This window comes from Pipistrellus kuhlii, unplaced genomic scaffold, assembly GCF_014108245.1.
Source record: "Pipistrellus kuhlii isolate mPipKuh1 unplaced genomic scaffold, mPipKuh1.p scaffold_m20_p_3, whole genome shotgun sequence".
NCBI lineage: Eukaryota > Metazoa > Chordata > Mammalia > Chiroptera > Vespertilionidae > Pipistrellus > Pipistrellus kuhlii.
The window spans coordinates 146350883-146376736 of NW_023425529.1; the positions used below are offsets into that span (position 1 = coordinate 146350883).

The following is a 25854-nucleotide window of genomic DNA, read 5'->3' on the forward strand; positions in this document are numbered from 1 at the left end:
TCTAAAGCATTTCCAAAGCTTAAGTGAGGTTGAATCTTAAATGTAAGAATCTTTTGGTGAATTAAGAGAGGAAGAAATTTATTAAAGAGAGCATCTAATGTGTGATGATGATGATGAAGATAATTACGACTGTGATGCTTAAAAAAAATAGAATGACTTAAATTTCATGAGTCATTCTGGTCATCAACAGCCATCATCAGTAAAAAACAACTTCATGTGTGGTTTTACAGATAAGCTCCATACAACCAGACATTACATTTTTAATAACTTCTAAATAATATGCTAGTCTAATATACAGGTGGCCACATAAATGAGTAATCATTATCTTTTTTTTGTGTGTGTGTACGTCTTAGATTTAACTATCTTAGTAATGGCAGGAACTTTGGGTTTTTACAGACTTCTGAATAGCAGAATTCAGTGTTCATTAACAGAAAGTCAATGGAAATTAGCCAGCCCTGAATTTTCACTTTTATCCCATTTCACAGAACTTGAGTGTAAGACAGGAAGAAAGTGAATTGATTTTCCACTTGAGAATTCTGTTAACCTGAAAGAAAATGTTAAGTCTACCAGATGAGATCATTTGGGGAGGGGGAAGGCAGCTATCACTCCTTCCCCCAATATCTTCCTTCATGTACTCCACTGACCTCTGCTCTGTTTTTTCCTTTGCTTCTGTGTTCTTGTCTCCCAGTTCCTCCACACACTAAAAACCCGAGTCTGATTTTTTTGTGTGATCTTTATTTATTTTTAAAAATAACTCTTTATTGTTGAGAGTATTGCATATGTCCCTCTTTTTCCCCCATTGGCACCCTACAGCCCTGTTCCCCCCAGGCCTTCAGCACCCTATTGTCTGTGTCTTTGGGTTATGCATGCATGCATACAAGGTGTTTGGTTGATTACTCCCATCCAATCACCCTCCCCTGCCTTCCCTCTGAGATTCCACACTCTGTTCCATGCTTCCATGTCTCTGAGCATAATGATATATTTAAAGTTAAAATGGGGGAAAGTTTTGGGTCCAGAAACAAAAATTAAAAAAAATTCAAACCACTGGCCTCTAATGTGTGCACAGACTGCCCTTAGAAAATAAAAACAAACAAGACAAACAAAAATTAAACAACGAAATAGAACGAGTGTGCTCTGCTCCTGAGGGGTTTCCCTATGTGTTTATCTCCAGGCTGGCTTTGTGTTTCAGTAGGTCATGAAGCTATTAAGAGCAACAATTGAAATGACACTGACCCTTAGGTCCACAAAAATATAGTTTAAAACGTATGAGTGAAGGACTTAAAAAATACGGCTTTATCTAAATTTATTCCTTATGCCATTGGAGGTAGCATTAGGATCAGTAGGAAGGATGCGATGGGAATGAGAAAACAGGAACATTCCTTGCCCCCGCCCCCTCCCCCCTTTTTTTTTCTCCTACCGAGTAGAAACAGATCCAGTCCAGGTTTTCCATCCGACTCCGTCTGTGAATTTCGGCTGTGCACTAAGTAGCACGTTTCTCCCTCTCCCCTCCTTTCTCCTTCCCTCCAGCCTCCAGGATTCCTCTCTTCCTATTTCAGGGGGGACTCTCTCACAGGCTCCCTCCGCCTGTGCGAACCCGAGGTTTCCTCCGGAGCCCGTGCATCCCCAACACATACCTCCACGCAGCCCCGTCCCCCAGAGCCCCGCGCTCCCACACACACACCCGCGCCCGCCCGTCCGCCTCCCTCCTCCCCGGGGAGCCGGCGCGTCCCCACCTCCGCCGCTCACTTGGGCGAGTGGAGCTCGCCGGCCGCGCTCCAGGATCCTGCGGCTCGGAACTCGGATCGCGGCTCTGCACACCCTCATGGTGGTGGATCCTGAAACATTGCCTCCTCTCCCTCGTTTCGATCGCACCCCTTTCGATCTGGGGGGCTAGAGAGGAGCCAAGGCGGCTGCTTTCCCCAAGCCAGCCCCGTTTGGCTCGCCCTCTCCATCTGGCTTAGAAAAGTTTGCTGAGCGCGGTCCAGAGGTTCTGCGCGGCTCGTCCCCCCTCGGCCGGCGGAAGGGAGTGACGCCGGGCAGCGGTGGAGAGGAGCGCGCCGCTGAGCTCTGGCGGGCTTTCGGCTCGAGGGGCAAGGTGAAGAGCGCACGGGCCGTGGGGTTTTCCCGAGCTGGCTTTGCATGGTGCACCATGCCTTCTTGGATCGGGGCTGTGATTCTTCCCCTCTCCGGGCTGCTGCTGTCCCTCCCGGCCGGGGCGGATGTGAAGGCGCGGAGCTGCGGCGAGGTCCGCCAGGCGTACGGCGCCAAGGGATTCAGCCTGGCGGACATCCCCTACCAGGAGATCGCAGGTAAGCCCGGGAGAGGGCGGCCGCACATCCACCCCGCGGGCCGCCCGGCGCTCCCCGCCTTCCCCCTGTTGCTGAGTTGTTGGTGTTCACTTTCTGCCGGGCTCTCCGGGCGGCGGATGCTCTCCCGGCAGCTCCCGCGGGGGAAGGTGTGCGCCTCCGCCGCCTCCTCATTGTGTGCACACGCGGGAGCGCCCTCCTACCACCCTCCCTCCTCCTCCCTCCCTGCGCTCCCGCGCCCCGGCGCCCCCTCGCTGGTCGGCTCCCGCCGGGGAGCGCGGGGCAATCGGGGGGCGGCCGCGGCGCGAGGGCAGATCGCCGAGCGGGATGCCCGCCCCGCGCCTGCCTCTCGCGCGGGCAAACTTGGAGAAACTGCGGCCGCAGTTCGCCCAGCGCCACCGTCTGAGCGGCGCCGTCCCCGCTCCTCCCGCCCTCCCGCCGGCGGGGGCGGCGGGGAGGCGCGGAGGGCTCCCTGCGCCCCTCGCTCTCCGCTCCGCTCGCCGCGGTGCCGGGGCTCGGGGCGGGCGAGTTTGGGGGGAGGGGGGGAACCCCGCATGGGGGACTCGGCCTCCCGACTCCTCCCGCAGTTCTGAGATGGTTTGGGGGAGTTCGCGGGCTGCCTGTTTCGGATTTGGGGCGACTTTCCCCGAACGGTGGCTCAGAGCTGCCCGGGCTGCAGTTGGTCACTTGAGGTTGGGGGAAGGGGAAGGGGGAGAGGAGGGAGACCCCAGCCACCGGGCGCAGCAGCGATGGGTCCTGAGCGCGGCCTCGGACGCCGGCTCCTGGAAGCTGAGCCAACTTCAGTGGGTGGTTCAGCAGTGGATTCATCTCGGGGGTGAATTCATCCCGATCCTGTGTCCCCTGAGTGCCTGGCTCCGAGCGTTATTCCGCCGGGAGCCGGAGAGCCCCCGCCCGCGTTCTGGGCGCCGGAGTGCGGGCAGCATTGGGTCTGCAAGAACTCGCCCCGCAGCCCGGGTGCCTGTGCTCCGGCTCTTACCTCCAACCGAACCCGAGCTTCTCCGGGGCTCTGTGTGAATGAACGGGTCCGGGAGGGAGCGCGGCTCTGGCGGCTGCGGGAGAACTGAGCGGAGAGCCGCAGAGTTGGGGCCCGGAGATGCTGCGGGGACGCGGGCTGCTCCCACCAGCTGCCCAAGTCCCCGGTGACCCCCGATGGCCACGTCCAAACACAGAATTCCCGCCAGCCTGTCTGCGTTTTGTCCAAGGACTTGGTCCATGGATGAAAAGCATGTTGCAGATAATCCCATACCATGTTCGCTCTATAAGTGGAATCGCTCTTTGATGGTGGCTTTGATCTACACACTCTACACGTGAGAGTTTTTTACTGATGCGGAAAGAAACACATTTAGAGGAATGTAGGCATTAAAAAAAAATAGCCCCTACTTCATGCTCACGGGGAGTATTCTATAAGACAGAGAGCCTTTTCCAATTCTGAGCCAGACGCCGCCAGCCTCTGGTGGAGTGGAAGGCGGAACCTGCGGTGAATTCTAAGACTTCTTTTCTATCCCTGTCACTTCTCCCTTTCCCAGAACTCCTTAATTTGTTAATCAGTGAATGGAGGCCGGCGGCCCCTACAGCTCCTTAAGTTTCTCCACTCTCCTTTCCCTTTTGTCCACTGTTATTTCATTCTTTTTAATTAATTGATAAGGATCAGCTTTGTGTCTCTCCCCCCCCCCAAAAAAAAAAAAATCTCTCAGGGAATTCAACTTTTAAAAGGTTTGTAGTATGGGGTGACTTCTTTTAGAAACTTATTCTCTAATCTGGGCTCTTTTAAAAACACGTATATTTCCCCAACATGATTTCAGACAAGCTCTCTCAAAGAGGAAAACGATGAGGTACTTTTAAACTGCTTTCAATAGATGATGGGGCTTTCTGAAGAACAGTTCATGATGCAAATCTCCTGAATATCAAGGTGAAGGTGAAGGTGTTTAGTGAAAATGATTTCTTTGTGTAGTCATTATTTACTTTCCTGAGAACATTTGCAGGGGTTAAATAAATCCTTCAGTATATTTTTAACTACAGTTCCCACCCCCCTCTTTCCCCTCATCCCTTGACAATTACAGTGCTTGCTAATAGCTCTGAATTTCTAAAATGAGTGTACTTTCTAGGACTAAGAGTACTACTTACTTGAAATTATCAAGGTACAGGTCACCGTGGAACAAGTGAATTATAAGATAATTGTATACTAAGGATATACTTTTTCCCCCCAAAACAAACTTTTCTGGTACTACCTATTGCTGTTGAATTTATCACTTAGGAAATATGTCAGTTTATTAAACGAACACTCTTCCTCTCCTCCTCAGTTCCTCATACAATTTACATTTCATTATCTGGTGGTTATCCTTTCTTTGAACTCCTTTCCATCCTATGCCTTGTTTGGACTTTTAATATTTTGCTTGAGAAAGAGCATATGCCATTTGTTTGCTTGGGAACATGCATTTAAAGGAACCGCTGTTCAGAATTTAGATTCATGAGATCTGTTTCTAATTGAAAGCCATTTGCAGGTAGCTTGCCTGGCTAAAAAAAAAAAGAGAAGTAATGAAGACATTATGTTTCATCACAACATTATTAAAGATTTACTCAGAACTCACAATTGTGAAATAATGTTGCCCTTTTCTATTCTAAGATAAAAGGGAGTTCTTCAAACTCAACAGATGAGGGAACTATGATGGGTAATATATAAAGTTACACTCTCAGAGAGTGCTTGGGTGGGAGGAGGCTGTCAAGGGGCAGTTTGTACCATTAATCTTCACTCAGCCTTGATTTTAAAGCATCCCAGGCAGGTCAGATGGACTATCTGTCCTTGTTTGAAAGACCTCCAAAGGGGCAGACTCTTAAGCCCCTCTCAGCAATCCATTCTAATACCTAGTCATCCTTATGGTACCAAAATGTTTCCAGATATCAAGCCAAAAGCCTTCACAGCATGCTTGCTTATTTTCTCTTGTTCTGTCTTCTAGGAAGATATTGAGCAAGGGATCAGCAAGTTTTTTGTAGGGGCTGTTATTCTGATCAAAGGTCAGTGTGAAACATCCCCGTCTTTCCTTTGAGCACCAGTAATATCATCTCATTTTCCAACCTGACTCATCTTGCTGGCTCTGAACTACTAAAGGAACTCCACAGCTGAAAAGAGCATCCGCTTAAAAGTCTGGGCGATTCAGGAAATGTTGTTTGAGGCTTACTGCGCCACTCTTTTATGCTTTGAGCATTCTTGGAGTTATTTATTGCAATACTGTGTAGCTGACTTAATGGTACTACTAGCCTACATGCTCACTTTTTTTCATTAATTATCAGATGCAACTTTATTTAGCAATCCCATATATAAAAATTTCTGTGTGCCCAGAACCTATTTGAAAACATTACCAACTTTTAAACATTAAACAAATGTTGCCTTCCCTGCTCCTTCTAATAGCTTATTATTATTATCATTATTCCCATTTTCTGGATGAAAAAAACAGCAACAGAGAGACTTTAAATTATTAATTTGCCCAAGGATGAGAAAGCTGGGAGGCTAGAATTCAAATCCAGACACTTAACCATGGCCAATACATTTTTGTATTTGTTGAATGAATGCATTGTAAAATCATTTTTTTTCTCACCTAATATTGTATAAAGCTTGGTATTATCAATCACCATATATATTCTTTCACAGTTCATGATGAATATGTTTTTATTTATTTGCAAAATCTACAATTTTCAAAATCACATTGACTTTGGATTTTCTGTTCTCAGGAATTGGCCACACTGCCACCACTGAATTGTCCCTGTATTTGTGCATATTCCCTGTCATTTTGGTTGTATAGATGTGGCTATATAAAAGGTAGAGTCTAAAGAACTTCTGTTTTGTTTTTGTTTCCAGTATACCAGATTCATTGGAATATTGGGTTAGTCCCACAAACCTTGCAATAGGAAGCTATTATGTGGATTGAGGGAGAAGGAAAATTTCTTCAAATGAGGAAAAAAAATAATAATATGTAACTAACAGTATTAGTTCTCAGTATTAACTTTGCCCCTTTTTCTGTCTCTGGTATTTTGAGAGTTGGACTACAGCTGGATATTTAAAAAAGTATAAAACAGAAACAGACTCAGCTACAGAGAATAGACTGATGGCTGCCAGAGGGGAGGGAGGTTGCGGGGCTGGGAGGAAAAGGTGAGAGGGTTGAGAAATACAAATTGGCAGGTACACAATACTCATGGGGATCTAAAGTACAGCATCTTGAATATAGTCAATAATATTGTAATAACTGTGTATGGTGCCAGATGGGTACTGGGAATACTGGGGAGACCACTTTGTAAAGCATATGATTGTCTAACAACTATTCTATACACCTGAAACGGAAACAAAATAATATTGAATGTAAACTGTAATTTAAAAAAAAAAGTTAAAAAAGAAAGTATTAAACTTTCCCTCATCTCTTTGATAGTAATTTATCTAAAACAAACAAACAAACAAAAAACTAAAATCTATCCCAAAGTCTAAAATTAAAAAAAAAAAAAAAGATAGAACATTCTCTTACACTCTGCTAGTTGAGTGAAAACTTTTTGTTTCAAATTTGAGAATATACCGTGGTTGAAGCAGGTTGGTCTGCGGACTGAAAGGTCCCAGGTTCGATTTCGGTAAAGGGCCTGTACATTGGTTGTGGGCACATCCTCAGTAGGGGCTGTGCAGGAGGCAGCTGGTCGATGTTTCTCACTCATCAATGTTTCTAGCTTTCTATCCCTCTCCCTTACTCTCTGTAAAAAATCAATAAAATATATTTTTTTAAAAATTTTGAGACTATGTAATTCTTTCCTTTACCTGGCCTTGGTTTGGTAGTCCTTCTCTTTCATAGGTGGGCTTCCCAAGGAACCTGTGCTCCCGCCCTCTGCTCCCCTAGCAAACCAACTTAATGTTTGCCATCAGCACCAATATTTTTTCAGTTTACATGAAAATATCACCTTAACAAAAATGGAAAAACAGTGTTTGGTAACTCTTTTACAGACATGTTAAATTTCCAAGTTGGGGATACATTATTTAATTTCCATTTATCTCCTTGCTGCACTAATCTCTAATCCCCTCCCTCCTTTCATTTAGTTGGCTGATATCTTTAAATATCTTTTTTTAAAATATAAATTTAAATTTGAATTCTTTTTTTAAAAATATATTTTATTTGATTTTTTACAGAGAGGAAGGGAGAGAGATAGAGAGCTAGAAACGTCGATGAGAGAGAAACATCGACCAGCTGCCTCCTGCACCCCCCCCCCCTATTGAGGATGTGCCCACAACCAAGGTACATGCCCTTGACTGGAAATGAACCTGGGACCTTTCAGTCCGCAGACCTATGCTCTACCACTAAGCCAAACCGGCTTCGGCAAGTTGGCTGATATCTTTAAAGTCATCTCAAAGTGTGAGGTATAAAAGGGTTAGCTGAATTTCATTTTTTGTTTTGTTTTGTTTGTTTTGTTACTGATTTGTCCAGTCACTAGATTTCTAAAAGAATCACATTAATTCTGGGTATCAAAGCAATCTAAAATCTGGACTGTTAGGAGTGCCACTTGTTAATCTTTTGATTTTGGACTTAATTTTAGCATGATCCTTGTGAACAGAGATATGCTAAATGATTTAATTAAAGGATAGTAAGTCATCACTGGGAAAAAGAGTTCATTTGAGTTGACTGATATACTCTTTTACAAAACCACTCACATTTTTTTCTTTATTGTTAAAAGTATTATTTATGTTGCCCTTTTTCCCCCTTGACCCCGTCTAGCTCACCGGGCCCCCTGTCCCTGGCCTTTAACACCCTATAGTCTGTGTCCATGGGTTATGCATATATGCAATAAGTTCTTTGGTTGATCCCTTCACACCCACCCCTGCCTTCCCTCTGAAATTGGACAGTTTATTCCATGATTCCAAGTCTGTAGATGATCTATTTTCTTCATCGGTTTATTTTGTTCATTAGATTCCACATATGAGTGAGAAAACGTGATACTTGTCTTTTTCTGACTGGCTAATTTTGCTTAACATAATATTCTCCAGGTCCCTCCATGCTGTCTCAAAGGGTAATATATCATTTCTATTTTCTGCTGCATAGTATTCCATGTGTAAATGTACCACAGCTTTTTAATCCACTCATATACTGATGGGTACTTGGGCTGTTTCCAGATCTTAGCTATTGTAAATTGTGCTGCTATGAACATAGGGGTGCATATATCCTTTCTGATTGGTGTTTCTGGTTTTTTAGGATATATTCCTAGAAGTGAGATCACTGGGTCAAATGACAGTTCCTTGTTTAATTTTTGAGGAAACTCCATAATGTTTTTCATAATGGCTGCACCAGTCTGCATTCCCACCTGCAGTGTAATAGGTTTCTTTTTTCTTCATATCCTCACCAGCATTTGTTGATGGTAGCCATTCTGATAGGTGATACCTCATTGTTTTAATTAGCGTCTCTCCGATTATCAGTAACTTTGAAAAAAATTTCATATCTGTTGTGGCCCTCTGTTTGTCCTCTTTGGAGAAGTGTCTGTTTCTGTCCTTTGCCCATTTTAAAAAAATTGTTAAGTTGTATGAGTTCTTTATACATATATTTTGGATATTAACCCTCTATCAGATGTATCATTGCCAAATATGTTTTCCCATACAATGGCTCCCTTTTCATTTTGTTGATGGTTTCTTTTGTTGTGCAGAAGCTTTTTATTTTTATGTAGTCCCGGTTGTTTATTTTCTCCTTAGTTTCCTGTGCCCTAGGAGATGTATCAGTAGACATATTGTTATGAGAGCTGTCTTAAGATTTTGCTGCTTATGATTTCTAGGATTTTTATGCTTTCATCTGTTACATTTAAGTCTTTTATCCACTTTGAGTTTACTCTTATGTATGGTGTAAGTTGGTGGTCTAGTTTAAATTTTTTTGCATGTATCTGTCCAATTTTTCCAACACCATTTATTTTTATTGACAAAACTGGCTTGACTCCATTGTATGCTCTTGACTCCTTTGTCAAATATTAATTGAGTGTAATGGCTTGGGCCAATTTCTGGGGTCTCTGTTCTGTTCCATTGATCTATATGTCTGTTCTTGTGCCAGTGCCAGGCTGTTTTGATTATAGTAGCTTTGTAGAATAACTTGATGTCTGGTATTGTGATCCCTTTAACTTTGTTCTTCTTTATTAAGATTGCTGTGGCTATTCATGGTCTTTTTTGGGTCCATATAAATTTTTAGAGTATTTGTTCTAGGTCTGTGAAATATGCCGTGAGTATTTTAATGGGGATTGCATTGAATCTATAGATTGTTTTGGGTAGTATAGACATTTTAATGATAATTCTACCAATCCATGAACACGGTATATTCTTCCACTTATTTATCTCTTCCTCTGTCTCTTTTTTCAACACCTGCAATTTTCCGACTACAAGTCTATACCCTCCTTTGCTAAGTTTATTCCTAAGTATCTTAATTTTTTTTTGTTGCAAAAACTCACATTTTTAAATTGCACCACATGTTATCAGCTTGTGCATGGAAATGTCGGCCACTATCAAAAGTGATTTCAAATATACAGCATTATGTCCTTTAAAATTGCATCATAATTTATATAAGAGCATGACCAGTGGTCTTATATAATTATGGGCCAGTTTTATGAACACTTAAAAAAATTCCAAATGATTAAGTCCTTTTAAACCAAAGCGATCTACCATTCAGTCATTAGATTTGTCTAGAAGTATGAGTTTAGGTTAAACATTGTAGTAAAAGATTTGTTGATAAAATAATTTTAATAGTTTAATCTTAACTTATATTGAAGCTCACAAAAGTAAAATTATAAGATTTTTTTTTCCTCCCCTTAATTCTCATCTTTCAAAAGACTTATAGCAATGTCAGTAAGGTGACTTAGAGTTGTCTTGCCAATATAAACAGAATACTTAATATTCATTTAAACTTGGTACTTATATCCCTTTACAGACCAAATTCTTCTCTGTTAAATTCTTTAGCTGGCACATACTTTGACTTTAAATGGTGTCATAGATTTTCCCAGTAGAATTCATTTTTTTCAGTGACATACGTGATACTATTTGAAAGTGTAACTATTTGAAAGTGTAATTGACTCCCTGGGATGGCATATTTATAAATAAAAGGTTTCGGAGTCACAGGTCTTAGGTAAAGGTTTAAAAATTCTAATAAACCTGGAAAGAAGTATTTAAGAGTTTTGAATAAAGCTGGATGAAAAAATATTTTTAAACAAATGTACCACTTAGTAACAAAGAAAAATAGAAATGTGATTTCACACTTACACATCATCCAGGCTAATTATTTTTCTAACCTATTCTTGATTTCCTTTAGGCATTTTTTTTTTTTTTTTTGCATTCATCCAATAAATATTTCTTGTTTACCTACTATGTGTAAGTCACTGTGCCAGGTGCTGGATATAGGACTCCAGGGAACATTAATCCAAGAAGGGAAGCAGAAAATAAGGGCACCATTTACAGGGAATGGCTGAGATAAAGTACACGGCACTGGGGTACTTGGCATTATGAAGGTATTTAATAGGAGCATTTGATCTCATCACAGGGTTATGGAAATGCTTCCTTGAGAAAGAGCAATGCAAAGTCTGTAAGGGAAGGGGGCGCTGGAGAGTATGCTCATTGCCCATATGGTAAGAAGACTGAAAGCATGAGAGAAATCCCAGAACCTGGGGAAAACAGTTAGTGAATGGAGAACGGGCTGAGAGAGGAACAGGAGAAGCAGAGCAGGAGGACCAGGTTAATGACCAGGTACATGATCCAAAGATGACCCATGCATATTGGCCCTATGTTTACCTTTTCACCATAGGTATGGGCCCTTAGTTCTTTAGCCTGTGGGTGGTGCTAAATTAATGTTTTTACACATCTTGGTGTTTCAACATAGCATATATATATTTAAAAATTATGTTTTTATTGATTTGAGGGAGAGAGAAGCATCGATATAGTACCTCTCATATGCACCCTGACCAAAGCTTGAGCCTGAAATCTGGGTACGTGCCATGACCAGAAATAGAACTGGCAACCTTTCAGTGCATGGGGACAGCACTTAACCAGCTGAGCCACACAGGCCAGGGCAAGAAGCATATTTTTAATTAAGAGCCTCCCTGTTTTGTGTGCCCCAGAATTGCAGCCAGTGTCTACTAGCCAGGTCTAAGACAGACCTGAGGCATGTAAGAGACTGGAAGCCAGTACTGCTCTCCACACCCTAACGCTGATCAACAGTGCTTAATCTCTGTCTTCCCTCTAAGCTGAAGTTCCCTTAACCTCTTCCCCTTCCTGGCAGTAGCCCCTCTGTTATCAAAATGCATATAATCAGCTGTGCCCATTTTGAAACTTAAGTCACAGTTCTTTGTCCTGTTGCAGTGTAAAAACAACCTTAAATTTTTCACCAAGAAAAGAATGAATTACATTGTTACACCATTCTCCAAGATTTAAACAATGCTGTGTCCACGACATAAGTACCAGATATCACTGCTGATTCTAATGATAAGAATCACAGAATAAAGTAGTTTCCATGACCTTGTTGAAATCAGAAAGCAAAATTTAATTGGTACTATATTTGTCAGCGTTCTCCAGAGAAACAGAACCAATAGGATACATTTCTGCATCTGTCTCAAGCTGTAGATATAAGATGAGATTTATAATAGAAATTGACTCCCAAGATTATGGAGGCCTAGATGTTTCATGATCAGCTTTCTGGAAGCTGGAGACTCAGGAAAGTAGTGCTGTAATTCAGTCCAAAGGCCTGAGAACAGACTGGGGAAGGGGCACTGATATAAGTCTTGGAGTCCAAGGCCTGAGAACCAGGACTTCTGATACTTAGATGGCCTTATAAATGCAAAGAATATTTCTGGGACACTTGCTTCTTTCTCTCTATCTCTCACTCTTTGTGTTTCACATACCCACAACTCCAAGGTGGGAAAAGATGGGCATCCAAGCTCTGGAAGAGAGAGAGAGGGAATTCCTCATTTTTTGTCTTTTCGTTCTATTTGAGTCCCCAATGGATTGGGTTATACATGCCCAGATTGGTCACTAATTCTACAAAATCAAATGGTAATCTCTTCCAGAAACACCCTCATACACACAGACACCCAGAAATAATGTTTTACCAGCTATCAAGGCATTCATTAGGCCCGTGGTCAGCAAACTGTGGCTCGAGAGTCACATGTGGCTCTTCGGCCCCTTGAGTGTGGCTCTTCCACAAAATACCATAGCCTGGGCGAGTCTATTTTGACGAAGTGGCATTAGAAGAAGTTTAAGTTTAAAAAATTTGGCTCTCAAAAGAAATTTCAATCATTGTACTGTTGATATTTGGCCCTGTTGACTAATGAGTTTGCCAATCACTGCCTTAGGCCAATCAAATTGACACATAAAATTATCCATGACAGGAACCTTGAAGCATGGGGTAACATTTGACAAAAAGGCATCAAGGAAGAAGGCATTCATGGTGGGTTACATGTGTGAGCAAAAAAAGTGCATGTGGAGGATAGTACAGTACAGAAAGGGGTTCATTAAGAACTTGAGAGAACAGAGAGTGGATTTTTGATGGACCTTGAAAATCCTAGCTTTTAAAGTAGGTCATCATCCTAGGTTCTTGGCAGTGAAGTGGTATGATGAAAGTTTTGGTTTGGATTGGTTAAACACTACAAACAGGATGAAAAGGAAGGTACATCTTGAAAGGCCCAGGGGGAGAGGAGGAGGAAAGCCAGTGAGCTGTTTTAGACACTAAAGTGTGAGATGCTGAGGGCCTGCATGAGCATGAGAGGAGAGAGGAAGGAGTGAATGAGCTCATCAGAGAAGGAAGAGGCCATATTGAAAGGGAAAAAAGCTCTGCTATCTAGAAGTTTCAGTAAGAGAGTTTAAGGAACAAAAGGTAAACGCTTGCCTGAAATAATTGGTGTCACTTAAGATACTTTTGGCAGCAGGTCACAGAAAATGCTGAAGCAACTGGCTTACATATTCAGGGAAAAAGCCATTATTTCACATAAGAAGTCCCAACATAGAGCAGCTCTAGGAGTGAGGAAGTGGGAAGTGGGAAGTTAACAGTATTACCAGGGTCCCAGGTTCTCTGTATTTTTCCACCAGGTCAGCTCCATTACGGAAACAAGGTGCCTGCTGGAGTACCAAGAGTCAAAGCCTCATTGTAATGGCTGGAGGCACAAAAAGAGATGATTTCTTGTGTATGTCTTCACTGATGAGGCAGGCTCCTTTCAGAAGTGCCGCAGAAGATTTACTCACCTTTCTTATTCCAGAGTTGCTTCCTGTGCCTGTGCCTGGAAGAGGAAGGAAAGGGACGATGGCCTTTGACTTGGACCAGTCATAGTTACATCCTCACATAGGCACTGCTGTCCACCTTCCCCAGGTGTGTGGCCACTGAAGTGCTTGGTTAATCCTCATAAGAATACCAAAGAATTGAGGGCTAAGCCGGGACCGGTTTGGCTCAGTGGATAGAGCGTCGGCCTGCGGACTGAAAGGTCCTGGGTTTGATTCCAGTCAATGACATGTACCTTGGTTGCGGGCACATCCCCAGTAGGGGGTGTGCAAGAGGCAGCTGATCAATGATTCTCTCTCATCGATGTTTCTAACTCTCTATCCCTCTCTCTTCCTCTCTGTGAAAAATCAATAAAAAAGAAGAAAAAAGAAAAAAAAGAATCGAGGGCTAATGGAACAATTGAGAGGAACTATGCACCCCATCTGACTTAATTAGGCATTTGGCATCATTGGTTTGGTCCAGTGTTTCTCAGCTCTGGTCAGTGGTGAACCTATAAATGTTTAACCCTTGGCTCTCAGGAGGCAGACACTGGGGAGACCTGAGTGTAGCCTTTGCCAATTGCTGTGGTATAAATTTTCCCACCATGACTGCTTTTTAAGCTAGTAACAATTTAACAACCAGTTCACAAAATTCCTGAAACTTTAACAACTGGTCCTTTTTGAGTTGGAAAGAGCCAGGGCTATCCTGGTATCCTGGAATCATGAGAGACTTAAAAAAAAAAAAAAAGACTATCCTAGGGCTCCATGTTCAGATATTCTGATCTAATTGACCTGGGACTGGACAGTCTCTTTCTGTCTTCTCTCTCTACTTTCCTGCTTGTCTTCATATATACGCATTCCCGCATTCCGCATCTGTGGAAGAGAACCAGTGATCTAGAACTGAGCTTTCATAGACTTCATCATGCTGCAGATTCATTGGAGGGCTTAAACACAAATCCTGGGCCCTGCTCCCAAAGTTTGTGATTCCCAAAGTAGTTCTGGAGGAGGGCCTGTGCTTTGCAGTCTAAGTTCCTAAGTGATGCTGATGCTGTTGGTCCAGACACCGTCTTTTGAGTCTCTGGGGTCCACACTCTAGGTACAATCATTGTAGTTTTAAATCCAGGTGTTTGTCAAGTAGACAAATTTGGGCAATGACCTTGTGTTATTTTCCACCTTGATCTTGGGTCAGAATCCATTTTCACTGAGAAAGTGTTGCCTCTCCATAACCATGGATCTCCTTTCAAATGTTTACATTGGCCACTAGGGGGACTAAGAGAAAGATTGATTGGAGCCATTCAATTCATAATCACCTATGCTTGGAACAAAGGGACCTGAGCCAGCTGCCAAGGGCACATCTGTACAAGTAGGAGAGAATTTCAGCATCATGGAAAACATTTTTTCTCTCTCTGTCAAAATCCTGTTATTCATTGCTAATACATCAGGCTTTCTATGGTTACAGGGACTTACTATTTTTTGTCCTTTTTAGAAGATTTCTGACTAGGGTAAGTTCTATCCCCTACCCCTTCTTTGAGCTGTTTTTCATACACTAGCCTCCTAAGTGCAGATGTAGTCACCCCCCCCCCCCCCCCCCCCCCCCCGGATCTTTAGACTCTTCTGCAGAGAGACTACATTTAGAGCTGGTCACTTCATTTTTTACTCATTTTAGATTCTGGGTATGCACAACTGTGACCTGTAGGCTTTATTTGCTAATCTTATTTGAGTTCTTGGATTTCTTGAGAAATGGGCTTGCTTTCTTTGTGCCCACAGGACAGCTGGGATTAGCAGGGTCAGTGGCTCCTGAGCTGAAATCAGGGATCCACAGGTATTTCCTCTTAAAGGTTGCTAAGAAGTTGAGGCAATTTTTATTTTTTCTTCAAAGAAAGCACTTTGAAGTCTGCAGAAAAAGATGACCAACTTTCATTATTATTTTCTTAATGGGTCAGAATAGCTCCAGGTCAATAGCAATTTCGAAATGAACTTGAAAAACGCCACCATGCTTTTATATAGTATTACGGAATTGCAGGCATTAACTTTTCCCTGGAAAAGTAAAAAAAAAAAAAAAATAAATAAATAAAAATTGCTCTTTAGTTGTTTGCTTTTACTATTTAATCCCAAACCCCAATAATTGAGCTTTCAAAACTTAAAAAAATTGTAAACTTTAAAATAGCTGATTATTATTATTATTTTTTTACTGCAAAAGATTTAACAAATGTTTTTAAGTGATTTTTGATATAGTGAGGGCTCTAGTTTGAAGGAAAGAATTTGTAATTCTGAAGTATTAATAAATAGGAAGTACAGGATTCTTGAACAGTCCCACTGGATCTGCTACAGCTTCTTTCCAAGCAATGTATTTGCATCCTACCAAGGGACCATAGTGTACTGTTACTTTTACATTGTCAAGTGCTAATGTGTGAAAGGCTTTTATTGTGCTTTTACTACTCATTTGATTAAGTGGTATCTTATTCAATATTCTTTCACTGAGTTGGGGGTATTCAGACACCAGGAGGTCAAGTACTATGTTAAAAGCTCAGGCCAATCTTTTTATATGACTGCAATAAAGGATATATTCATTTTATATATTATATTACCATCTGGCTCTCATAAAAGGTCAGTTTCAACTGAATATAAACTAGGTTGCAAATGGCAAATCTTATGTCATCAACAACAAAATGATTGCATGTAATTGCTTTTCAATTGCCACCTTCCCCTCTTTAAAAAAAAAAAGTAACTTGGAGATTTCTTAAAATCAGAGATCATATGATACGCTTTGTACAATAGACATGAAATTGTATAAATCCAAACTTTTTCTATTTTAGGCAAGAAAATATGTATAGGATAAACCATTGACATTCCAGTCAAAACAACAAGTTAGGTGCTTAGGTTAGTTATTCACAGCAAAAAAAAAAAAAAAAAAAAAAAAAAAAAAAAAAAAAATCATGAAACTATACTTTTTTATTTTGTACTTATCTTAATTTAACAAATTCACTTTGGATCAATTTCTCAGCCCAGGTTATTGATGTAAAGATAAATAATTTAATATTGCAAGAAGTTACATGCATAAACATAAGCCAATTGCTATGATTTAAGAGTGGCAATTTATTCTCATCCAGACCATGCTTACTAAATTATACAAAGCTTTTCAGTTTAGCAAAGGGTGTACTGTATGTAGAAATACAGATGATAATAATCTTAACTCTGCGTTGGAACCACGGTTGCGTTTTATAACAGGAATAACAATTTCTTATAACTGAAAAAAGCTAACCCATTTAAAAATTAATTTTAATCTTGATCACTATTTGTGTATGCAGTACTACTCTTGACAGACCCATCGTTTTTCCTCTGAAATATTTATTTTCGAAAGTGTGACCTTGCATTTGCAAAAAGTTTGAAAAATGCTGTATATTTTGAAAGGCTTTGAAGCCATATTGTTTTGGGAAAAAAAAAAAAAAAAAAAAAAAAAGAGCCTGCCTCACAATTACTATCATCAGGAAACATAGAAAGAGGGGATACAGATAAGCAAGAGCAGACTTTTCCCAGATTGACTTTTCCTAAAGCTATCTTCATTCAGGGCGACAATCCCGATTTTAACCTAATTAAGCCTTCGAGAGAATCAGTATCCCAAGAGATAAGCCTGCAGGTCCCTGGAAGTCCCAGGTCTGCTCACTGCCTGGGAGCTGTGCTCTGGGGCTCCAGGAAGGTGCCATCCACGCCCAGAAGGAGGCTCTGCTGTGCAGCGCCAGCCGCTAGGTGCAGCACCTTTGGCCACATTTAACCCTGGTTGCTGTGGAATTGATTTTCACGGCTCATGACAGAAGCTGTTTTCAGCCCTTGAAAAGGAAGTGGCTGGGGCTGATACTCCTCACACAAACAGCAAATTGCTCCATGGCTTTCATAGCATTCGAGGTCTGTTACCTTAAGGTTCTAATGGCCTTTTAACAGTGTTTCCAGCTGAGCAGCAGATGTAAAGGATACTGAACATTGAAAGCACTGTTCTTTTTTTTCCCCCCTTCCCTGAAAGAATCTTTTTTTTTTTTTTGCAGACATTGTACGAACACCATAGCCTAGGACCCATTTAGTGGCATGCTAGTTTTGAAAAACTGAATCAGATCTCAGATAAATATAAAGTACTGTCAGTACCATAAATCTGTCACTTGATTGGGCTGTGTGAGTGCCATGGTACAGCCCACCAGGCCCCGGGATTATGTCACCATTAGCAGTGAGCCCACTTGGTAATATTTCAGCAGGGAGAAAAGTAATTACTAGAACCCCTGGACGCCTCTAAAACACCTCCCACCTTTAAGTGGATTCATTTTAATCCTACAAGTTGCAGGCTATTTCTGACACCACTGCCTCCGACGTCTAGAATCATATCCAGTCTACTTGGGGTCTCCCTGTCTGTTGTTCTGAGTGTTCGTTTTGACCTTCTGCTGGTCAGGGTGTGAAATGTTTCCCCAAACAGGCAGCTAAGCTCTCTCAGCACATGAGGCTGAAGGCCTTAAAACTAAGCTTTTGTCCGTTGAAGAAGGCTGGTGTTTCTGCCTTGTGGACTTTTGGGGTAAAAGCGAAACATAACCAAACATCACTTGTCGAATTGGATTTTTTTTTTTTTATACAAAATTAGGGAAACAGTGTGTCTTTTGATTTCAGCTGGGTTCCAACACTGCTTCGTATTTCAAGTTTCCAGTGGTAACTAGACGAGGTAAGAGAAAAACAGCCCTGCCAGTGAGTCACCAGTCCGCCCTCCAGGAACTCGCCTCTTTTACAAGCTTTTGGAAGGACCTTTAAGAAGTATAAACCACCACCATTGGTATTGGACCGTATTGAAAATGGGCGCACACTGCAACCTCCATGTGAAAAGGCATGCAGTTTGCCCTCCCTCTTTCCCCTGTTTTCTTCTTCTTCTTTCCTCTCTTCTTCACGCACACAGCCTATCTGGTTTTGGGTAACAAGACAAAAAGAACAGTGTGATGGGACCTAACATGCAGTGTGATCCGTGGAGCCCTTGCAGGTAACAGTGACACACGTGGGGCCCTTGCTTTGGTGTCCTGCATATGCAAGTCTTGGTTCTACTGCTCAGCCTTCTCTACACCTCTCTGTGCCTCAGTTTTGTTTTTTTGTTTGTTTGTTTTGTTTAAATTTGCACACAGAAATAAGAACAGTTTTTACATCTCATATTGTGATTGTATTAAATGAGTTAACATGTACAAAGCTCTTAAAATAGTGCCTGACATAGAATAAAGGCTAGATACATGTTTGTTAAATAATAAATACAGGTAACAAATTGATCTCATATTCATATTTTACAGAGAGGAAGGGAGAGGGATAGAGAGTTAGAAACATTGATAAGAGAGAAACATCAGCTGCCTTCTGCATGCCCCCTACTGGGGATGTGCCCACAACCAAGGTACATGCCCTTGACCGGAATCAAACCTGGGACCCTTCAGTCCGCAGGCTGATGCTCTATCTACTGAGCCAAATAGGTCAGGGGACAAATCAAACTCTTGATGGGATGGGGAGTGACAAGGGAATGACTCTTCTTGGGAAAAGGAAAAGGGTGAGTTTTCTTGGGCTTCTCCCACCTCTAGGGCCCTGCTGGCCCACATGGCTGATGTCTGGGGTTGCTGTGCTTTGTGATCTGATCTTGTGCAACTTGGGAAGGATCTGGTGGACCCCTTTTCTGGAGTGTTCACCATCTATTGGTCTTTTTGGCCCTGTAGGCCTCTTGAACCCCTGGCTTTTGTCCTTCCTCTGTCCCCTGGCCCACTGTAAACTTGATCACTTGTGATGGTGTGGCCATGGCAAGCTGCTTTCTGATATTCCCTAGGAGGACTCCCTAGAGCCAGACCTGTGTCCCCCAGTGTGGGGGTAGCCCTCACTCTGAGCACTCTGCACCTCCAAGTTTACTCTAAGATCTGTGCCAGGTGGCCCATCAGGCAGTCTCTTCACAGATGCCCACATCCCTCTGCTCTTTGGCTTATCTGTATTGAAGTAAAGCTCAGAGAGGAGAAACTGGGAAACTTGGGGGGATCATGACCTTCCCTTCACCTCCATTATTCCTACAGACCCTTGGGGAAGGGATGGGGTTGCTACCTTTTCTCTTTGTAGCTGGACCTCAAGCCCTTCAGCCAGGACGGAGATTTTTGTCTCCTAAAGAGATCAGGTGACACCTGACAACCAAGTCCTTGGAGGAGAAAACCTGTAAGAAAACAATGAATTAAGGGTCAAACAAAATGAAGTCAGTCAAGTATTTGTAAGAGATCATCCATGATACATGTGCAGTATGAAAACCTCTGAAGAATCTCTCAAACACCAAGTGAACTAACTGAGAATAATACAAATTCTTTATGTTAATGGAATCTTAGAGCTTCTTGGCATATGGTTTTATATAGAAGCAAAATAATTTAATTCCTTGTTTTGTGCTTTTTAATTGGTTATTTTCAAGTTTTCTTACCTCTTTGAATCCTGGTTTTCTTATCTATATAAAAGAGCAATAACATTGCCTGGCTCATGATAATTTTTTCTTTTTTTTGAGGATTAAGTGTTCTGGTGCATGTGAATAGTCTGATAGAAGTATCCAGCAAATGTTATTTCTTTCTCCCTCCCCCCCAACTTCTTCCTGAAACATGTATCGTGTTGAGAAATCTTCCTACTTCTTATTCAGAAGAGGAGAGAAGCCTTGTAGGCTATAATCTCCACTCTAAGATTTAGTCATTTTTAATTTCCTTTTATGATAAGCTTCTAAGAGAGAAGCTGTAATAGAACATTAAAAGGTGATCTTTGAAATGCTGTTAAATGTCAAATAGCAAATCTTTTAAAAAACATTTACTTTCTCTTCTTTTTGGTCTTCTTGGCAATGGCTCTGAAACTTCTCTTTCATGTCACTTTCAGAGGTTACATTCTGTTGTACACACTGCCAGCAGAGTGATATATTTGACAAATTGCTTTGGTTATTTTAATTTGCTTAAACCAATGATTCTCACACTTGAGTAGACATCAGAATCACCCAGAAGACTTGTTCAGATGTGGGTACCACTCTGGGAGTTTTTGATTTAGTAGATCTCAGATGATGCTGATGCTGATGCTCATGGTCCCTAGACCACACTTTGAGAACCATTACTTAAAGTTCAAGCTTAAACTATCAATGGCTTGACAGTAAATTTCAGCCTTGCTTTGACGTTTGAGAACTTAAACTATCTTTCTAACTTATTTCCAAGCCTCCTTCTAGAATTTCAGTCTGATGAAACATTTTCATCAAAGTTTCTTTCATTTTAAAAATTCTTATATTTATTTATTGATTTAGAAAGAGAAGGAAGGGGGAAGAGAGAGAGAGAGAGAGAGAGAGAGAGAGAGAGAGAGAGAGAGATTGATTGATTGATTTGGTATTTAACTTATTTATGCATTCATTGGTTGATGCTTGTATATGCTCTGACCTAGATTCCACAACCTTGGAGTATCCAGATGATGCTCTATCCAACTGAGCTACCTGGCCATAGACTAAACTTTTCTTTCTGTGTCTCATTTTATTTGCTAACACCCATGACAATGCTTGGTCTGTCCTCCCCACTTTTTTTTCAACCAAGTAAAATCCAATTTGGCTCAAATTTTCATTCATGATTTTGTCCTAGGCTACCTACTCCATATTTTCTCCTTCTTTGCTAAGCTTTGTCTATTCATTTGGTAAGTAATCAAATTCCACCTCCTCAGGACTCTTACTTAGACTGTCTTGAGTCATTGAAAATGAGTCCCTTAATTTTTGTTTCCCAAATGTGTCTCTTGGATAGCCAAGGGCACTTTAAAACATTTGTTCTCCTCAGAGCACAATACTTGTCCATAGTAAGGGCTTAATAAATAATTGACTACTCCTTCATCGGAAATATAAAAGGTATTTTATTTTTTTGGCCAGACATTCCAGACAACTTTAAGTGAGATCAAAACTAAAAGGTGTAATATAAGGACACCCTTCTATTTTTTTTGAAAGATTACAGCTAATAAGTTATAGTAGCTGAAGGCAGTGGAAATCAATTTGGGAAAGTACAGACCACCAGAGTTTGTTGTGTGGAACTCAACATGCGTTTTGTTGCTTTCATTTTATTTTAACCATAATGTTTCTCCCAAAGAAGTATCTACCATATATAACCATATGTCAAAATGCTTTTTCAAAATGTGGCATATTTGAGATATCACTTGACAGCAATTTTCAAATGCCTGAAAAGTTTAGAGACATTAAATGTAAAGAGAACTTTAGGTTGTGGCAACATTTCCTTGGAGATACATTGATAGAGAGCAAAGTTAGTTTACAAAGTCAGGCCTAGGGAGAAAGCAGTCAAATTGTACCACCATTGCATGATCTGTGTATTATGGAGGTTTTGAATAATAAATTGTGCCGGTGGAATTTTTATAAGAACCACTTGTAATGTTGTGAATTCCACTCAATGCTGTTGCCTACCTTGGTTCTTTTAACTGACATCAGTGTAGGTAAGCAACATTTATTTTTAATTACTTTATTAAGGAATAGTGCCCACAGTTTCTCTGCAACAGAGTAGTGAGGACAGACAGATGGTTAATTTCAATATAATGTGATGAATGGAGAGATAAAGGCACTGGGAGCGTAGAAGAGAGTAGGCAGATGTTGGAGGACAGGTAAAAGGAAGGCGTTGGAGGGGGAGGGGAAGTGAGGGCTCAGAGTCAGGGATTTAAAGTGCCTTTTTTCTCCATTAGAAGAATGAATTTCTGATATAATTTAATTGTGTTTTTTCCCCCCACATAAATGGATGAACCCCATTTCTGTAGTAAATAAGGGGAGATTAGACTCTTCTGTTAAATAGAAGATCATGCCCTATGAACTCCCTAAAAAGCGGGCAACTCTGGTTTTGAAAGTTGCATCATTTGACCTTTGTTCAAGCAAATAGAAAATGCATCTGTCCTTATAGAATTGTATTTAACTCCAAGTTATTATTTTAAGTCCTCATATTTTAACTAGATTTCTGGTGACATGTTAGGAACTTACTCCCATTTGTCACATGATAATTTCTGCTTAAAGAAATGTAGTTTTAAATGGCGATAATTCTGCCGTTTTGTGTACAAATATTATTTTAGGAACATTAGTGTATGATGGTGCTGTGTATTGAAAAAAAACCATATACATCATAACTACCTTATGAAAGTGAATATGATACGTGTAAATAGACATATAAATATTTTGATAAAGATGACACTGATGGAGTGGAGATTTTTTATTTTATTTTTTATTTGTTGCCAGTGGTGGCTAAAAAGACCAATTCATGCTGTGAAATTCTTTCACTATCTTTCTTACAGAGGTGGTGCAGTAAGTGGTTCCAGCTGGAGAAAAGGTGAAACCACGTTAGCTTTTTCGTGCCCTCCGTCATCTGCCTTGGTTTATTCCTTCGTTAGTTTCTCTGTTTTCCCTCACGTTTGAAACTGCAAACACTTAACCTGCTGAGCTGTGGCACAGTTTGCATGTGAGGATGTTTTAGGGCAGGTCTGAAATTATAGAAAATATGGAGGCTGCCCAGATGACAACAAGCAGAAAATCCCTTCTTGAAATACAAACCTCCACTATCATTTGTAAAGCAACATGTTCTCCGTTAGAAGTAACAGCTGCAGAAAGAAGGAGGAAGGCAGAGCACACTAATCTAAGCTGTAAAATATGTTTTGGTAGCTCCACAGAGATTTTGCTGTTACTGAGGGGAAAATCTTAAGTTTGGTCCTAAAAGGAAGGTATTTAACAGTGTGGCACAAGAGCGCCTTCTTTATGGGGCTGGTGTGCAGCCAGGAGGTGGCCATGGGCAGCCGGCCTGGCAGCCTTCCCCTGCAGCGCAGGAGTCAGATGTATGAGCAAACAAACACCTGTCTCTTCAGAATGCCACCGCTGATGAATAAGGGAATTCCAGAAATAGTTGGAATACAAAAGCAGCCATTACCCCAGATTTTGTTTTCCTGAAAGTTGATCTGTGCCAGTTAATATTTCTAAAAGCAAGGTCGAAAGTTTTCCCCCCCACATAGAGTTGAAGCTCTGAACATGTGTGTTTCTTTAGGCGTTATGCATATTGATTCTTGGGATACACTGGGTTTTTCCTAACGGAAGGGTGGTAGCTTGGAAGGTGCTGTTTTCCAAGTCGTATGCGTGATCTCTGAATGAAAGACCTAACACTCCACCGGAAACATTGATGGGAAGCCTGGGGACCCCGTTTCTCAGACAATGGAGCAGTTTTCTAACGTGGAAGGTGAAAGGCTGATACATAGCATATGCTTTTTGAAGCTGAGGAATGTGGTGTGGGTGTGGGTTTGGGTATGTGTGTGAAGTCTTTTTCAACACAGTAAATGATATGAGAGTTTTGTCAAGGACTAGTACTAATTTGCTAAAGTACTGTGCTCATTTCAACCGTGATAGACATACTAATTCAGATTTCTAATCACTAAAGGAAATTCATCTGTTTCATTTGGAAAAATAGGACAGACCCTAATGATTTCCTATGGACAGCAACTTGAAATAAAATTGTTTTTCTAAGGAGAAATGCATTTTCTAAGAAGGAATGCATTCTTCCTTTCTCTTCCATTATTTTATTCAAACACGTCGGAACAGTAATCGGTATGTAACTTGTACTACAAATGTGAAGTATAAATAGCTATCTATTTGATTAGTCTCCCAGTAATCTATAAGCCCTTAGAAGGCAGCGCCATGTCTGATTTATCCCACATTAGCCCTGAGCCCCTGGCACACACAAGGCATTCAATATACATATAAGGAATGTACTAAACAATGACAACGACTGGGCTTTTATTTTATTTCTAGAAAGAGACCTCTATGTAGATGTTAGCCAACTCATGCGTACTCTCTTTCTGAAAGGCATTTTATATATTACTGGGCATGTGCTAACTTCCAGCCGTTGTGTTGCCACTCTCGTTTCTGCAGAATTTCACTGAAGAAAGTGAGGTCAGAGCACCTACCTGGCGCTCAGTGAGTTTACACACTAGGAGGACACATGGACAAGGTGCCATCTAAGTTATTTCCTACTGAGACTGGTGTTGACATATTTCTCTACCATGTAAATTAGTAATCGGAGAGTAAAATTTATATTTAGAAATGGTCCAGCTAAACATCACACATTATTTCACCCACCCTAATTTTCAGAGAGGGAGGGAGGGAGAGAGAAAAAGAGAGAGAAAGAGAACATCCCTGTCTTTATCTGGACCCTTCGTTCTTAAAAAAGGCCACGATATTATAGAGGCATCACTTTTTTAAAAAATGAATTATTGAAGTAATACTGGTTTACAAAACCATACAGGTTTCAAGAGGACAACTTAACAAGACATCTGCACACTGCATCATGTGCCCACTGCCCCAAGCAAAGTCTCTTTCTGTCCCCATTCTCCTCACTTCTACCCACTTCTACCTAGCCCAGCCTGTCTCTGGCCATCACCACATTGTTGTTTGTATTTATGTGTATATATGTATGTATGTATGTATGTATGTATGTGTGTGTGTGTGTGTGTATATATATATATATATATATATATATATATATATATATTTGCTTAATCCCTTCACCTTCTTTCATCTAGTCTCCCAAAAACCCTCACCTCTGATACTTGCCAGTCTGTCCCATGTATTCATGCCTGTTTCTGGACAAAGGACACTTATTCAAAGAGGACATATAGATGGCCAGTAGACATATAAAAAATGCTCGGTGTTACTAATCATCAGAGATGCAAATTAAAACCACATTGAGATATCACCTCATACCTGCCAGAATGGCTATCATAAATAAATCAACAAACACTAAGTACTGGCAAAGAAGTGCACTGTTGGTAGGAATGCAAACTGGTGCAGCCTCTGGAAAAGAGTAAGGAGTTTCTCAAAAATTTAAAAATAAAACTGCCTTTTAATCCAGCATATATTTCTGGGAATATATTCTAAGAAACCCAAAACACTAATTCGAAAGGATAGATGTACCCATGTGTTCATTGCAGCATTATTTATAAGTAGAGGCCAAGTGCATGAAATCTGTGCACTGGTAGGGTCCAGTACCAGCTGCTGGCCAGGTACTCCCTCCTTTCCCCTGGCAAGCCCTGCCCCCTGGTTGAACTCCGGGTCGACCTCCCAGTTGAGGGGACAATTTGCATAATATGCTTTTATTATATAGGATAGCCAAGCTCTAGAAATAGCTGAAGTGCACATTAGTAGATGAGTGGCTTAAAAAAAAAAAAGGAGTACTACACAGCTGATAAAAAGAAGGAAATCTTATATTTTGTGACAATATGGATGGACCTGGAGAT

At 41.2% G+C, this 25854-nt stretch overlaps 1 protein-coding gene across 1 annotated transcript in view; it reads left to right on the top strand.

Annotated features, from left to right (window-relative positions):
* Positions 1-1485: 1485 nt before the first annotated feature.
* Positions 1486-25854, top strand: part of GPC6 (glypican 6) — a 1066799-nt gene continuing 1042430 nt past the window's right edge. The window contains exon 1 of the mRNA XM_036458148.2: positions 1486-2309. Coding sequence (XP_036314041.1) covers positions 2150-2309 — 160 coding nt within the window. The 5' untranslated portion in view covers positions 1486-2149. The remainder of the gene's footprint in view (positions 2310-25854) is intronic.